This window comes from Diabrotica virgifera, chromosome 3, assembly GCF_917563875.1.
Source record: "Diabrotica virgifera virgifera chromosome 3, PGI_DIABVI_V3a".
NCBI lineage: Eukaryota > Metazoa > Arthropoda > Insecta > Coleoptera > Chrysomelidae > Diabrotica > Diabrotica virgifera.
Window position 1 is genome coordinate 263,639,965 of NC_065445.1, and position 18,102 is coordinate 263,658,066.

Genomic DNA, 18,102 nt, shown 5'->3' on the forward strand with positions numbered 1-18,102 from the left:
CGTATAAAAATCTATACGCTCAACTTAGTAACAAAGAAGATGAAACAAAGATATATAAAACAGCCAAACACAGAGCAAAGAAAGCAAGAGTTTCAATCACAGATGAAAATAATTATACTAATTCACGAAAAGGATGTCCAAAAGAAATGGAGAAGTATTTTAGCAGTTTATTAAATTAAACATTTGAAAAAACTAGTTAAATAAACGAGAGACAGTAACAGCATTGGTCACCAAAATAAGTAAATGAGTTCAGTAATTTAAAAAAAAAAAAGAAAAATAAAGCAGTTGGTCCAGATGATATGATATTCCTGGAGAAATGTGGACAGCATTAGGGCAGACAGAAATAATTGGCTAACAGATTTCTTTAATAACATTATGATTCAAAACGAGTGTTTTTCATTTATATTTTAATTAAAATTTTTTGTTGAGATTATTAATCCATTCTTCAGTTCTAAGTAACCGAATACATTTATTCTTAAAAGCATTCTTTATTAAAGGTTGAAGTTATTTCCTTCTTGCACACGGACCTGGTGTATTACGAAATGAAGTAGCACAACATTCGTAACCTTGAATACCTAATTGCAAAAAAACCATTTGTGTTCATCTTAAAAGATGCATTAGCGAGAAACGATTAAATCCCACATCGCGGATACATTATTACATCACCTGTACATATTTTTCAAATATTTTAGTATCTAATTGCAAATATCAATTACATCACTACATTCTAGTGAAGAATAGATGATGTATTTAATCGGCACAAAATGATGATCGATTGTTGTGTGTTTACATAGGTCATTGTCAAATATTGAATAAACTTTCTCATTGTTGATTATTTCAGTTAAGATTTACAGCTATCTGTTTAGATTTAGATCTTCAAACATAACAATATGAAGTTCAATTTTAAGTTAACGCATGCAATACAAATCACACATACTTTTAATTCCTCTCATGTGAAATGAAGTAGTGTCATTTAACAGTGCATATGAGGTCTGTAATGTTATATATGCACATACCTGGGCACATAAATCAATCGGGGCCCGGACAAATAATCCCCGGACAAATAATCCCGGACAAAAATCCCTACAAATTATCCCTCGACAAAAAATCCCCGGACAAAAAATCCCCGGACAAAAAATCCCCGGATAAATAATCCCCGGACAAAAAATCCCCACAAAAAATCCCGGACAAATAATCCCCACAAATTTTTTGGACAAAATATCCCCACAAATATCCCGGACAAAAAATCCCCAAGAAATATTTGCTGCCGAATAGTTCTCTAAAAGTTTTCCCGAAATTTTAACAAATTTTGAATTCCAATTCCATGCTGAAAACTTCAAATTTTACATGACAAAAGAGTGTGGAGATTTTTCAAAAATCGTGGAAGATATGAGGAATGAGAGTTGTAATTGCGCGTTATCAAAATGCGCGTTAAGCGGCTGTAATGTAATGAAAACGGGGCCTTAGCTCAGTCCCCATATCTTCCACGATTTTTGAAAAAACTCACACTCTTTTGTCATGTAAAATTTAAAGTTTTCAGCATGGAATTCGAAATTTGTTAAAATTTCGGGAAAACTTTTAGACAACTATTCGGCAGCAAATATTTCTTGGGGATTTTTTGTGGGGATATTTTGTCAAAAAAACTTTGTGGGGATTATTTGTCCGAGATTTTTCGTGGGGATTTTTTGTCCGGGGATTTTTTGTCCAGGGATAATTTGTGGGGATTTTTTGTCCGGGATAATTTGTCCGGGGATTATTTGTCCTAGTTTCAAGATTAATGACATCGAAATTATTAGACGAAAGAACCAAATTGACTATCTACAGAACATTGGTTACACCGTAGTAACTTATGGTTGTGAAACCTGGGTAATGACGAAAAGGGATGAAGCCCAACTCGGGACATTCGAGAGAAAAATACTGACATAAGTATAGGTACGGCCCGGTGCAAGAGGAAAACGGCATAGGAGAATCAGAGAAACAACGAGGTTAATGAATTGAATTAAGGTTACGATATTGTACGATTCTTGAAAAGTCACAGACTATCACGGCTGGGACATGGCAGGGACTAGACGATGAAAAAACAACAAAGAAAATATTACAATGGAAGCCGATAGGAAGGCGAAAAAAAGGATTGTCGAGAACGCGATGGTTAGATCACGTGGAAAACGACCTGAAAACCATGAACATAAGACAATGGAGAAGAAAAGCACAAGAAAGATCCAAATGGAAGGCCATTGCCGGACAGGCAAAGACACATCCAGAAGAAGACTGTTAAATATGCATGAAGCTCTTATCCATGAACAACGCACTAATATTGTTGCAACTATAGTTTTGAAGTGTTCAACTATGACCAGAGTTAGAAAAACCCGAGTACTGAGCTTCTGAGCTTATGTAGCTTCTGGTGAAAACTGTATATTAAATTTAAATACAGAACCAACTGGTACTTATAATGACTACCATTTTATGACCTCTCGGAAGTTTTAATGATATTATTATCCATTTTCTCTCTCCTACGTCCCTACAGCCCAACTCGGGCCCATGCCTGTCTCAGCATCCGCCTCAAAGCATCTCTGTCCCTGGCTGCTCTCCTCTAGTTATCTACCCTCATTATCTCTTTAGCATCGGTTTTCACTTCGTCTATCCACCCCTTGCTTGGTCTTCCTACTGGTCTTAGTCGCACCATAGTTCCGCTAAGCATTCTACCAGGTGTTTTGTCATTGTCCATTCTTATTAGGTGACCTGCCCCGCGAAATATTTGTGTTTTGCGTTGTTTGCTATAGAGGCTTCTTTGTAATATTGCTATAACTCATGGTTGAACTTTACTCTCCATATACCATTGTCGCAAATGGATCCTAGCTCAATCCAATGAGCTGTTCAGAAAACTCCTACAATTGAACATTGAAAGTCCATATAACATAATGTATCTTCTTGTTTTAAACAGAAAAGAAATTTACGACTGTTTGTTATATTTCGTCAGAATAACAAAAATACAAATTTAATAATAGTATCGTTCGCGGTAACGATCCCGTTCTTGTCCAGGATTACTTCGCATGCGCACTTTAAAAATCGCATGCGCACTTTAAAAAAGAGAACGCTCTTTTTTAAAGTGCGCATGCGAAGTTGTCCTGGACAAGTACGGGATCGTTACCGCGAACGATACTAATACCTTTTGCTGCTACCTTATGTCTTTCCTTATATACCTTATCTATCCGAGGCCTACCTTTGATCGTTTATAAAATGCCCTGATCGGCCCCTGGGCGAGAAGAGTGTAATCCTTGTGTCAAATCCTTGCACTCTCTTTTACAAAATTTGTATCTGGCTGTGTGGGTTTTACCTTAAAGCCAAAAAAAATGGATCCTAATATCCTCCTTGATAGGTATCTTTCTTTCAAAAGATTAATAAGGTTTATTTGGTCTTTTCTGTAAAGATCCATGCTTCTACGCTATATTATGTTGTTATTAATCGTAGGGTGGTTTTATTATTTTAAACTTTACTTCTCTATGAATGTCTTTGGATCCAAATACCTGCTACAGAGAGAAGTATGCTTTGTTAGCAAGCATGATCCGTTTTCGTATTTCCTCCTCCTCGCTGCATCCTCAATTATCTGTACACCCAGATATCTCCATTTTATAATATAATAACTAATAAAATAAATCGTATTTTACAAAGTACAGTAGAGCGTCGATAATCCGAACTAATTGGTACAGGGCTAGTTTGGATTATCAAATTGTTCGGATTATCGAACATATGTTCAAAATACATACAAAGCTCATAAACATAGTACATATGTACATGTATTTTACGAGGAATAAAACACCTGCATAATAAACAAATATATGTATATGTATTTCTGAATAAACAAAACAAAAATCTGCGGTCATATTTTGCCCCCATTGTCATATTTATTAAATCCAAAAATTCGGTCCGCGATCATTTTTAATTTTATAATTTTTTTTTGCGCTCGGATTAGCGAACGTTCGGATTACCAAGGTTCGGATTATTCACGCTCTATCTATCTATCTAATCAGCCCTAAACATCCATCCTTGGATATAGGCATCCTCTTCCTTCTTTCCATGCCCTCTATCTTGGGCAAATTGCATCCATTTTGACCCAGTGTGCTTCTTCAGGTCATCTGACCATCGCATTTGTGGCCTTCCCCTTTTTCGTTTGTGGTTCCACGGTCTCCAATGTATAATCGTCTTAGTCTTAGTCCATCTTTCATCCTACTGCCGTAGGGTGTGTCCGGCGAACTTCCATTTAAGCTTTGCTACTTGGGTTGAGACATCCTTCACTTTTGTTTTGTTACAGATCCATTCGTTTCTTTTCCTGTCTGATAGTTTAATATTCAGCGTTTTTCTTTCCATGGATCTTTCTGTCTTTGCTATTTTTTCCATATTTTCTTTTGTAAACGTCCATGTCTGAGAGCCATATATTAGAACGGAGTATACATTGATTGAAGACACTTGTTTTTAGATATTGCGGGTATTTTCTGTTCTTTAAAATATGACAGTTTTCCGAATGATGCCCAGGCCAAGCTTATTCTTCTATTTATTTCTTCGGTCTGATTTTCTTTATTTAATCTAGTAATTTGTCCTAGATATATTATATACTCTTTTACTTGTTCTATTCTTGTTTGTGCCACTGTAATTATTAGTTCTTCTTGTTGATTGGTCATGGTTTTAGTTTTAATGTAATTCATCTTCAGTCCTATATTTGTCGATTCTCTATCTAGTTCTTCCATCATTCTTTGTAATTCTTCACTTCTTTCTGTTATTAATACAATATCATCAGCATATTGTAAGTGATTCAGATATTGCCCGTTTATGTTTATACTTTATACCCAAGCCATCCCAGTGTAGCTGTTTCTTCTAGCGTTCTACATCTTCTAGCGCTTGGTTGAATAGCTTGATCGAGATGGTATCTCCTTGTCTTACTCCTCGGTTTATTTTAATAGGCTCCGTTTGTTTCATTAGCTTAAGAGTTGTTGTTGCCTTATTGTATATATTTGTAATTAAGTCGGTATATCTGTAGTCTATTCTGCTGTTTTGTAGGGAATTCTTTACTGCCCAGTGTTCCACACTATCAAATACTTTTTCGAAGTTAATAAATGCCATGTATAGTGGGATATGATATTCGTTAGCTTTTTCGATTAATATCTTCATCGTTAAAAGGTGGTCACTTGTACTGAAGTTTTTTCTAAATCCGGCTTGTTCTCTTGCCTGGTATCGATCTAATTTAGTTGCTAATCTGTTTGTTCTCTTGCCTGGTATCCATCTAATTTAGTTGTTAATCTGTCTGTTAATATCTTGGTTAATAGTTTGTACATCAACGCTTAAGAGATAGGGTAAGAAACGAAGAAATTCGTAGAAGAAGTGGTGTAGAAGACATAATAAAACACATAGCCAAAATTAAATGGAAGTGGGCAGGACACGTCGCTAGAATGAGAGATGATAGGTGGACCAAAAAAATCTTGGAATGGAGACCGAGAGCGGATAGACGAAACCCGGGAAGACCACCCACAAGATGGACTGACGACATAAAGAGGATTTGTACCAACTGGATTGCAGCAGCGCAGGATAGATCTGAATGGAAGTTTTTCGGGGAGGCCTATGTTCAGCAGTGGACGACTATGGGCTGATGATGATGATGATGACATCACATTTAGTAAAGTTATGGCATGAGTTATGGGTCTGTAATTCTTTAGATCCTTTTTATCTCCTTTCTTAAATAGTAACAGTGTTACTGCTTCGTTCCAAGTGTTGGGTGTTTTGTCATTAAAATTTTATTCATAAGTATGTACAAAACTTCTCTAGTTGTTTTCCCACCATTTTTTAGCATTTCTACAGTTATTTCGTCTTTTCCTGGCGATTTATTATTCTTCATCTCCTTGAGTGCTCTTTTTATCTCATTCTTACTGATTTCTGGTTGTAAGTTGGAATTGACATTTTTTATTTTTATTTGTAGTTGCTTAAGGATTTCTTGTGTGGGTTTCTGTTGTGTATTGTACAGGTTTTTATAATATTCTTGTGTTATCTGTATAATTTCTTCTATATTATTGGTCTCTATGCCTTCTTTGTTCTTTATACTATCATTCTGTATGCTTCCAAGCTGTGGTTCATATTTTTATTTTGTTCAATGGTTTTTTCTATTTTTTCTTCCTGTTCTACGCTCTACTGTAATCAAAATTCACTATTTATTAGCTATAATAAGCAAAAAAACTAAACTACAATGAAAGAAAGTTTGAATATTGAAACGAAGCTCTTTTACGAACTGTATCATCATATTTCTATTCATTTTACTATCCATAATTTATAAAAAGCTCAAGAAGTTTCGTGACTCTTAATCTGAAATAATAAAAAGTAAACACAAAATAGGCCCTATAAATATATCAGACGAGCATTATGTTGGATGTTTCGAGTCCTGGGACAGGTTGGAATCGTGACTCCACCTCACGATTTTCGAGCATCTTCTTCGACGAATCGACGCGAAATATTGCTCTCGATTGCCTTCAAGATTACAAAAGTTCAGTTCCTTTGTTCCACTCTACGCTAAAAAAGTTTTAATAGACTTCCAAAGCAAATGAAATATACCGTAAATATAAATAAATCCATTCAAAGTTTATGGGGGAAGTATATGTCAAGGCGTGCTTTTCCGTGTTTCTAGATATGTTACCTTTTCAATTAAATAGTTATATATAGAATTTCTATTGTTCTTGTTAACAACGCGATATTAAAGTTAAACAATAAACTTTTAAGTTGATTTAATTTTAGTTTGCTTTTATTTACTACCTATAATAAAACAAACCGTTGAATACATATTTATACATTGGTATATCCGGTATTGTAAAAGGTGTCCTAAAATTAACAAGATTTGAATTTGCCGCCATCCATCTCTATGGACCGTGATAGTGTGACGTCAAAACGTCAAAAAGTTTCCAAACAAAGCAACTATCAATTGATTATACACGTGATTTGTGTGATCATTTTTAATTTTATTTTGTTTTAACAATCACCTGTACATTTTTTCTAAAGACACAATCCTTGTTAGTCATATCAATCATATTGCTTTTAATTTTATAAATGTCCTTACACATAATCAATGATTTACACACTACATAGTACTTACTGCTTTTCGTCAGGTTCTTAACCAGTCCTATTTGGAAATATGGTGGGAAATATACTATGAGCTTTAATTACAATCACGCGTACCCAACACATTACCATTTTGTAAAAATTAAACATCCTACAAGCATATTATTTCAATTATAAAAACGAAAACAAACACCACGTCTGAATTCTTGCTTTGTTTGGAAACTATTTCAGAGTAGCCAACATTGATTTGACGTCACGACTATCACGGTCCATTGTATTAAGGCGGGTTGACATTACTAGTGAATAATGAACGTGGCTCACGCTTACGTATTTTGCCCGTGCTATTGTGAGATATTTTATTATCTATTTTCAAACTCGAGCAGTACATTTGTATCTATGCATCGCATAAATACAAATGCACTGCTCGAGTTTGAAAATAGATAATAAAATATCTAACAATAGCACGGGCAAAATACGTAAGCGTGAGCCACGTTCGTTATTCACTAGTAATGTCAACCCGCCTTTAACCTGTTAGCCACCTTGTTCCTGTCTCTCCGAATGCTGTCCATACTTCCCCAGGAATATCATCTGATCAAACTGCTTTTCCTATCTTGATCATTGCTGTTACTGTATTCGTTAATTCAGCCGGTTGTCTGTCTAATTCTTTATTTAATAAACTATCAAAGTACCTTTTTCCGTATCTTTTTGACATCCTTTCCGTATCTAGTATTTATTTCTATCTTAGATACATGTAATCTGAGCAAAATATTTTGCTTATTTGCTTTCTTGCTCTATGCTTGGTTATTTTGTATACATATTTTTATTTCTCCTTCCGTGGTATCAATAGATAGCTTCCGTGGTATCTGATAGATACCACAATAGGTTGATCGTATAGATTGGAATAGGTTTCTGCTTTAGCTTTTCTTACTGCTACTTTTGGTCTTTGGACTTTTTGCTCTCTTTTTGGCGGCCGTATTTTCTGCCGCTGTTTATATAATTTTGCTCTCATTTAATTTGTCTTGAACTTCGTTTGACCACCACCAGATCAACAGCAGCATTTCTAATGATACTGGCCCTAAAGCAGTAGACAAACTGCAGCAAAGATAATTCGGCCATTCAAGCCCCTAGACATCTTATTAAGAGTTCAGAATTAGGCTAAATTTAAAGTATTTTCTTCTTCTTCAAGTGCCATCTTCGCTACAGAAGTCGGCAATCATCATAGATATTCGGACTTTGGAGACGGCTGCTCTGAAAAGTTCATTTGATGTACATCAGTACATCCGTACCATTACCATTCTCTCACTATGCGCAGCCACGATATTCTGCGTCTTCCTATGCTTCTCTTTCCTTGAATCTTTCCCTGCGTAATCAAGTTATATCTCTCTCCACGTGTAATATGTCCGATATATTCTAATTTTCTTGTTTTGATGGCATTTAAGATTGGCATTTATTCATGTTTCTCAGAACCTCTTTGTAACGTGTCCATGATATTTTCAGAATTCTTCTGTACCCCCACAGCTCGAATGATTCTAGTTTTTTGATTGATGCCGCATTTAAGGTCCAAGCTTACATTCCATAAAACGTAGTCGAAAATACGTAGCACCTAGCCAACCTAACTCTTAGCTCCAACTTCAAATCTCTTGTGCAGAGTACTTTTCTCATTTTGTTAAAATTTGCTCTAGCCTTTTTCATTCTGATTTTGATTTCTTGAAAGTAATCGCCTGTGGAGTTAATCATTGTTCCAAGGTATGCATATTGTTATACTCGTTCGACATTGATTCCGTTTGTGAAGTTAGTTTATTCTCGTCATTTCTTTGAGTTTTCGATATTCTCATAAATTTTGTCTTTTTGTTTTTGTCTCTTTTGTTTTTGTCTCTAAAACAAGTTATTTTTTTTTCAGGAATTAAAAGGAAGTTATCATGCTCTATGCCTTTTTATACCAATTTTTAGTGTGTTTCAAAGTTGTACAAATGGGTAGACACTAATTTCCAAACGGTGTAAGTTCAACCTACACACACTAATACATCCTGTTGTGAAAACTACACAATAGTAATAAATTTCAAATAAAATTATGCTTAAATCGTATATAAATGTTTAGAGGGCAATAACACACAGCGTTTAAGTTAGTAGCAAAGGCACCAACTTGACACGGCCATTTTTTATTCTAATAGCTGTAACTGCCTAGTATTAATGTTAGTGTCTTTAAATATGTCGAAAGTAACTTTTCTTCTAACATTTAAGGAGATAAAGTAGTAGATATGTACTGAACAGAAAATGATTTTGATCTACGTGGTTTTTAATTATTTCTTTTCTTGGAAGGCTATATGGTTTGGTGACAGTAAAACACCAATTGTAGATGTTAAAATGTCTCTTATAAATTATACTTCTAGAAATTCTTCAATCGATGTGCAAAGTGAAACAAAAAAGATGCAATAAAATAATGAATAAGTTTGAACAAATGAAAAAAAAGTTAAAAATATTTCAAAATGCAGAAGTTTTTCAAAAAACATAGTTATATACTATATACTATTAGAATAGGAAATACTATCGTGATCTCTGTCTATCTCACCATAATCAGACAGTTTGGCCTTATGTATGATTCATATACAGGGTGAGTTTTTCATTTTTTTTTATTTCTTTAAAATCTGACAATCTTGGCAATCTACAATTATTGTTTCCATTAACGCAGAAACGTCAAAGACAGTTTCAGTATTGCAATTAAAATTTCCACTGTATATTGATTAAAAACGAAGACGCTACAAGACTTACAAGGGAAAGGCTTCAGATCCATATTAAAAATATTATTTTCAGTAAACTTTGTTTAGTGAAGCGATTGAAAATTTGTTACACAAACCATATGTTACACCTACACCTGTTGCGACAGCATGTGCCATCTTACTTGATTAGGCAACAATGAAGTGACAAGAAACATAATATGCCGCACAAAACGCCATATTCTTTTCACTTTTTTGCCAAAAGCCACGATACCAAAATATTCACTATATTTATTTATTTCAGAACGCTATCACCAGCGCTTCCCAATACCTGTTTTCTGCACTAGACAGCAGGGCATACCTGAGATCAGCAACCGTCTTACTTCCAGAATCATGGCCAGATTCGTGCGTATCCTCAGCTATTTTGTCGTCTTCTGGAGAAACTTCCGATGTTTCGATATTGCCCAGCGATCCAGCAAGAGGAAGCATCTGGACCCAGCAGTCTTTGGGTTGCGGACAGCCAGGAGATCAGATATTTTTGGGATATGAAGGATTGTTAAAGAAAAATAACAATTTAGGTAGGTAGAAGTCTGTTAAATTATTATTTCTAATCAATATTTAATAACCAACAAAAACTCTAGCAAATTTATATTAAGAGCAACAAGAGTCAAAAGAAAAAGCACTTACATATAAACTTACATGTTGTGAATGACCAAAAACTTACCATCAGTCAAACTGATAAAATATTTAACAAATGTATAGCAGAACACAGCTGTTTCAATAAAAAACATCTATAGTGACATTAATTTGTAATAAATTTTGGTTACTTACTTGTTCTATTTTAATAAATCGCTTGTTTCAATGATTATTTAAAATATTTTCTAAAATTTGTGTTGAGAATTAGCAACAACTCTAATAAACATAACTAGTTTTATAGTCCACTTTCTTCACATTAATCTTTACAGACTTCTGATATAATTTTGATCTAATTAATTTCTTCTTTGATCCTCGGTTTAAAAATTAGCATCATTAAAATGATGGCTTTTAGAATATATCTTGTAAATAGATTAAAATCTTAATTGATTTAAAAGGTTAATCAATCATAATTTGTATGAACGTGTTTGGGAAGTGTTTTATCTTACAAATTTGTTTTTTTAAGAATCAAAATGCTACTAATTAATTGATTAATATTGACCAGTATTAAAGTCTATCTCACTAACCGCAGCTAAAATTAGATCAAAATTGTGGTGTGAGGTAACAAGTTGTAAGTCATATTCACAAATCTTTTTTCGTTGCTTTAAATAGCAAAATTGAAACGTTGTCAATAGATTGTCAATTTCGTTTTGTGTCTTATATCTTTAGACCACAGTAGAGAGCTTAGAATGTTTACCGTTTTTTTCTACGAGCGTGCAAAAATGTCTACTTTCGCGCACGCATTTTAGTTTAGAAAGTTTCACTTTTCCGCACGCGTGTTACTTTTTCGCACGCGGGTTACTTTTCCGCACGCGTGTTACTTTTCCGCACGCGGTTTTTACTTTTCCGCACGCGTGTTAATTTAGATATATTAATATGGCCTTAAAGTAATTATATGTACATGCAATAAACTAATATTTAGATATTATTTACTAATTTATTTCAAACATATCTTATTGTGTTCCTGTTTTAATGAAATTAACGCGACAATTCGATGAAATAAAATTATTTTGACATAATATTCGAAAGTCAAATCGGTAGACAATAACACTCGTTTTGATTCATCGTCATGGAAACCAAGATCGTCGTCATGCTAACTAATTATATTGAAAGTTTGGTTTTGACAACCTTGTCAAAGAATTAATTTGTGTATGTATTTTCATATTAATTAAATTAATTGATTAAGATTTGCTAATTTTTTAAAGACTCTTAGAAAAAATATTGTTCCTAACTCTTGCAGAAAGTCTCTTTTCTGCACTCGACTGCTTGCCGAATTCCCGCTTCGCGTCGTTCGGCAAACTGCAGTCGCGTGCGGAAAAGAATGACTTTCTGCACTTGTTAGGAAAATAACTATTTTGCCCTACTGCGTTCTCTTTTCCATGTCTTTTTTGGTAGTGCCTTCTTTAGATATTATAGATCCGAGATATTTATATTCATTACATGTTTTTGTGGTTCTAATTTCTAACTCTGGAGCTTCTTCATCATCCCCTATTTTAAGATACACTGTCTTTGACATATTCATATTGAGGCCCCATTTTTCATATTCTTTCTTTAGTTTTCTAAACATGTAGCCCATGTCTTTCTCATCATTCGCTACGACTACCTAATCATCTGCAAAAACAAAGTTGTTAGACATTTACCACTGCCTATGTCTATTCCCATTCCGGATACTTGTTTCCTCCACTGCTCTAGCGATGATTGAATATATATTTTAAATAAAGTCAAAGACAGACAACATCCTTGTTTAATCCCCTTTGATATAGGGAATGATTCAGATATAAAGTTTCTTTCTTTAACGACACTTCTTGCATTTTTGTATGTATTTGCGATAGCATCCACATACTCTCTACTGAGACCTACCTTCGTCAATGTTTGAAACAGTTTTTTCAAAGGTACCGTATCGTATGTCTTCTCCAAATCTACAAACAATAGGTGGGTAGATAGATTCCTTGTCGTCCGTTTTTGTATTACCTGCTGCAGAACGAATATATTATCAGTGCACGATCTTCCTGCACGAAATCCACTTTGTTCTTCCATGACTTCGTATTCTGATTCTATTCTTTTTTTTTATTATTCGACCGTACAACCTCCCTACTGAGCTGGTAACAGTTATTCCTCTATAATTAGAGTATTATGCGTTTATCCCCTTTCTTGTATATTGAGCTGATGTATCCAACATTCCAATCATCAGGGATATTTTGTCCTTTTAAGCATTTATTAAATAGTTGAACCCACATCTCATGTAATATGTTTGGTCCGTACTTTACCAACTCAATTGGGATGTCTCCAGGTCCTGCTGCTTTACCGTTTTTAGATCTTTTGAGGGCCTCGCTTAACTCTCCGGTTGTTATCTCAACTATCTGTGTATGTTCGGATAATTCTTCCATTTCGATCTCTTGGAATTTACATCTATCTTCTGTCAGTAAAATCTCATAATGGTGTTTCCACTGTTTCAGATCTATTAACTTTATGTTAGATTTTTCCTTTCCTTCCCTCCGGAGACACTTCATCACTTTCCACGCTTGCCCAACTCTTGTTTCACCCATATACCTATCCACTTCTGCGCATTTTCGGTCACACATCTCATTTTTACTTTTCACTAGTTCTCTTTTTACATCTCGATTTAATGCTGCATATCTCTTGGGATCTTCGTCCTTTCTCGTTGACATCCATTTCTGATAAGCAGTTTTCTTCTTGTTTACTAACGTTTGCATATTCTCCGACCACCATCCTTTATTTTTTATTTCATGTTTGTCTTTATACCCCAACGCTTCACTTGCAGCCTCATGAACGTATTTTTTAATTTGCTGGTATAATTCTTCCGCTGTTATCTCTTCTTGATGCTTTTTATAATCTCAGTAATCTTGCTGAGACGTTCTAATATTCTGGATTTTCGAATCTTCTCCACCCAGATTCTTCTATAGCACCACATTTCGAAAGCCTTATGGCGATTTAGATAAATTTTATTACAGTCGACACCATAAAGTAAGACCGAGAACACGTAGTAGCGAGATAGGATACATACTGCCAATTTTAGGTGTCTAATTCATAATACTTTGGACATCCTTTTAAAATCGACTCGTCTGCTCAATTCTGGAACTAATTTCACTGTGACTCTCTCCGTTACAATTATTATTTAACTGATATCTGAAGTAAAAAATTTGATCAACTTGCTCAAATTTGGTACGATCTACATAATATACTGATGGATTTATATTCTGCTGTTTAATTATTACGAGTACTTTGATTTTCCGTATGTTCAGATACACACCTGTTTTCTTACAATTGTCGACGACACTTCGAGTAATATTTGCAGATCTTCCTGAGTAGAAGCTAGGAGTACTGTGTCGTCTGCATATCGCTAATTATTGATGATTTTACCATTTAGTACTATTTACATTAGACAGTGCAGTGGCGGCTCGTATAACTTTAGGAAGGTAGTGCCAGAATCCGGGCAGCTGCCTAAATTTTTTGTGGCGGTTTTACGATATGGTCAAAAAGGATATAAAATATAAATAGAGTATCACGATAAGCTGAATTTAATTGGGTTTTTATATTTAACTTACCAAGCATTGAAAAGCTAAAAACGTTATTCATGTGCACTTTAGATTTTTCATGGGATTTCAATTTCTCCCATATATGTACAAGATCATCGGTGCCTTTGTTTGACCAAGTCTCGTCACCACCAAACAAAACGCATACAAAACAGAAGAGTTTATTAGTTTGTTCGCAACCACACAACCAGCTATTTTTATCATAAATAATTTTATTAAACTTACGACAGCGAAGTTTTTGTCCATTTCCACTTTGTTTTTCAATTTTTAAATCGGGTAAAGGCCGACCGAGTTCTTTAATTTGTAGTTTTTTTTCTAACGAAAAACCACCAAAAGAGTTTTTTAATATACTAATTTGATTCATTGTCAATAAATAAATTAAACGTAGAAAATAATCAAAATATTATTTTTATACCTACGACACCCACGATCACAACGCACTAACTAATAATTACAAATTAAAAAATATAGTAGAGTATAAACACAAATATACAATACAGTAGTAGACAATAAACACAATAGCGTCAAGCGAACGCGTAAAGAAACTAGAAATATGTAGATCTAAAACATTGTATCTTAAGATCCACTAACTTCCTTTTCGAGATTTCGAGCCTGGCACGGAGACTCCAATTTAAGCAAGCAAGCAAGCAAGCAATTTGATTAAACCCGACCTGTGGGAGATGTCCACCCTATCGAAAAAGTACATTCGGGTGTAACAATTCATTGGGGCGAGGTGTTTTGACCCGAGTGTAAAACAGGGATCACCCCACCTCGCTCCAATGCCCCAGGCCATCCCTTTCCCCCCCATAGCACGCTGATGCGCGATGGGGGCACAACTATCGTAGCCAAATGCTCTTCACAATGGAACCCTGGGTAATAAGATTCCATTGTGGTGCCCTAATCGAATGCAAAAACTAGGCCCAGCGTGATGCGCTCTATGCCTTTATCCTCTTATTTACTTATCCGCGGGAACTAAAATTGCTTGGTTGCTTGGGGCCCAAGCCATTGCACCAGGCCCAACTGGGCTCGGTACAATGGCTCGGAGCCCAAGATCTTTTTGGGTTTTTTTGTTTTTTTTGTGTGATTTTTTTGTTGGCTTACGCCTTTTTTGTTATTTTTTTTTGTGTTTTTTTGTTTGGCTTGCGCCTTTTCCTCTAATTTTCTACTGGTTTACTTACCTGATCGTGATGTTGGACCTACGCTTGGGTTTCGTGTTTTCTTCGGCACTTGGAGTTTCGAGCTACGAACTGACTACTATCACTTTTACTTTATTTTTCACTTTATCGCTTTAGTTCACTATTTGTTGTTTAGGACGTCTGTGCTTCCATCGGTGGAACGCGTCATACCCTAGCATCTCTCGCAGTATGTGGCTTGGGTGGTGCTCCAGATCCGCGAATTTGACCCTTGCCTTGTCTGTCATCACTTCGGTGACTCTCACCTGTTGCAGTTCTCTAAACAGGAATCGTTCTGCTACGTATCTTGGGACTCTGGCTGCTTCTCTTAGGCTGTTGTTATGGACTGCTTGTATCTTCTTTTTGTGGGTTTTACATACTTGTCCCCATGCGAGAGATGCGTATGTTAATACCGGTAATATTATGCTGTTTATTAGTCTTAACCTTGTTTTTAGTCTTAATTTACTTTTTCTGCCTGTGAGTCCTCTTAATGTTGCTCTCGCGAAGTTGGCCTTCTGGACTGTGGCTTCTACGTGTTTTTGGAAGGTTAATCCTTTGTCCATGATAACTCCTAGGTATTTTGCTTCATTTTTCCACTCGATGGGGGTGTCCTGTACCGTTAGCTGTTCTTCTGGCTGTTGTCTTCCCTTCTTGTATAGTACCGCTTGCGTCTTTTCTGAGTTGATGGCTATCTTCCATTTTATGCTCCATTCCTCGATGTCTTCTAGCGCTGTTTGCAGGTTGGTCACTGCTATGTCTACATTTCTGTGTTTGGCCGCTATCGCTGTATCGTCGGCGTAGAGGCTCATAAGGGTTCCTGGTGTTCTAGGTACATCGGCGGTGTATATTGTGTACAGCAGAGGTGACAGGACCGCTCCCTGGGGTACTCCAGCTTCCGGGCTTCCGAGGTCGGACAGGACTTGTCCTATCCGAACCCTGAAGCACCGGTCGCCTAAGTACGACGAGATTAGCCTCGTCATCGCTCCGCTGTACCCATAATCCCGCATTTTGTATAATAGCCCCTTGTGCCATACTCTGTCGAAAGCCTTGCTTACGTCCAGGAATGCTGCTCCAGTGTACTGCTTGTCGTTGAATCCAGCTGCTATGTACTCAGTTAGTCTGAGTACTTGTAGCTCGCTGGAATGCTCTGCCCTGAATCCAAATTGAGCTTCTGGGATTATATCTAATCTGGTTGTTTCCGCTTTCAGTCTGCTGAGAATGATTCTTTCCACTATCTTGCTGATCGCTGGAAGTAAGCTGATTGGCCTGTAGTTCTGCGGGAATGTGTGGTTCTTGCCAGGCTTTGGGATCATGATGACATGGGCCTCTTTCCATCTGTTTGGGAATATTTTATATCTTAATATCGCGTTCACTATATTTGTAAAGTACACTATGGCTCTCCTGGGCAAATACTTTAGGGCTCTATTTGTTATTTTGTCTAGACCAGGCGCTTTTCTCGGTGAACAGTTTCTAATATGTTCGTTAATTTCTTCCGGTGATGTTGGTGGAATGATGTCTTCTGGGTCTTCTGGTCTTTCTTCTTGTTCTTCGACTTCTTCCAGGAAGTCTGCGTCTTCGTCTTGGTGGAAATTTAACCTGCATTCTCTTTCGAGCGTGGACCTCATCACCTCTGCTTTTTCCTCAATTTTATATACCATGCCGTTTTCTCCATGGAGTGGTGGGATGGGTTTTCTGTCGCTTCTCATCATTTTCTGGAGCTTCCAAACATTTTTCATGTTTGAGTCTAGTTCTTCCATCTCTTGTACGTAGTTGTCCCATTTTTCGCTGCGGTGGTGTTGCAGAGCCGTTTTGACCTCTCTGTTTAGTGTATTTGCCCAGGTTTTGTCTACTCGGTTTCTTGTTCTTCTGGCTATTTGCTTCGCTCTATTTTTTTCCCTTATCAGGTCTTGTATTTCTTGTGGTATGTCTTTGAACCTTCCCGTGTGGATCTCGACTTCTTCCTCTGTTGTGCTGTTTCTGATTGCTTCTTGGATGATGTTTTCTAGTTCTAGGACTTTTTCTTCTATTTGTTGCGGGTCATTTATAACTGGCACTATATTTATTCCTTCACTCACTAATCTTTTATAATTTGTCCACTTTATTTTCTTTTTTATTCTTTTCGGCGGGTTTGTTTCTTCCCATGTTCCTATTTCCAGTAGAATGGGGTTGTGATCTGTTGTACCTTCGTTCAGCGTGATTAGTTCTGCTTGTAGTCCTAGGTTTTTGGCCACAACGATGTCGATATGGGTGGGAAGTCCATTTCCTGGGAAGTGTGTTGGTTCTTCTGGGCCCATTGCCAGTGTATCTTCGTTATTTTCTATGTAGCTATTTAGTAGTCGTCCGTTTCTGTTCGTAGCTCTATCGTTCCAGTTGGGGGATCTTGCATTTAGGTCTCCTATTATTATGGATGTCTCAGCGATGTTTAGGAACGCATCGAGGTCGTCGTCCATTAGTGGGTCTTGCGGTCTTACATAGGCTGATGTTATTCTGACTGCGCCTTGCCTCATTTTCACTTCTATTGTAGTTGCCTCCATGTTTACCAGTGGTGGGGTCGTGAATCTGGTGTGTTTGATTCCCTTCTTGACTAGGATGGCCGTTCCTCCTGATCTTCTTGTGAGGTCGTTCCTATATACATCGTACCCAGGGAACTTTAGACTGAAGTTGTTTGTCAGTTTGGTCTCCTGGATTGCTACGATGTCCATCTCGTATCTGTTGGCGAGTTCATCCATGATGTTTTGATTTGTTGCTATGCTGCCCGGGTTCCAGGAGCCTATCCGCAAGTATCCCTTGTCTGCCAGCATTACTTCTGTGCCTCCCTGGTGCCCAGTATCACTTCTTTGACTACCTTAGTCACTATGTTGGTGACCAAGTTGACTA

The 18,102-nt window shown here is 36.4% G+C and overlaps 1 protein-coding gene across 2 annotated transcripts in view; it reads left to right on the plus strand.

Moving 5' to 3' along the window:
- The window catches only part of LOC114325972 (calcium-activated chloride channel regulator 1-like), a 217,678-nt gene that overhangs the window by 177,120 nt on the left and 22,456 nt on the right, over nucleotides 1-18,102 (plus strand). For both annotated transcript variants that reach the window (XM_028274129.2, XM_028274128.2), the window contains exon 2: nucleotides 10,111-10,384. In XM_028274129.2, the coding sequence (XP_028129930.1) occupies nucleotides 10,111-10,384 (274 nt within the window). The remainder of the gene's footprint in view (nucleotides 1-10,110; nucleotides 10,385-18,102) is intronic.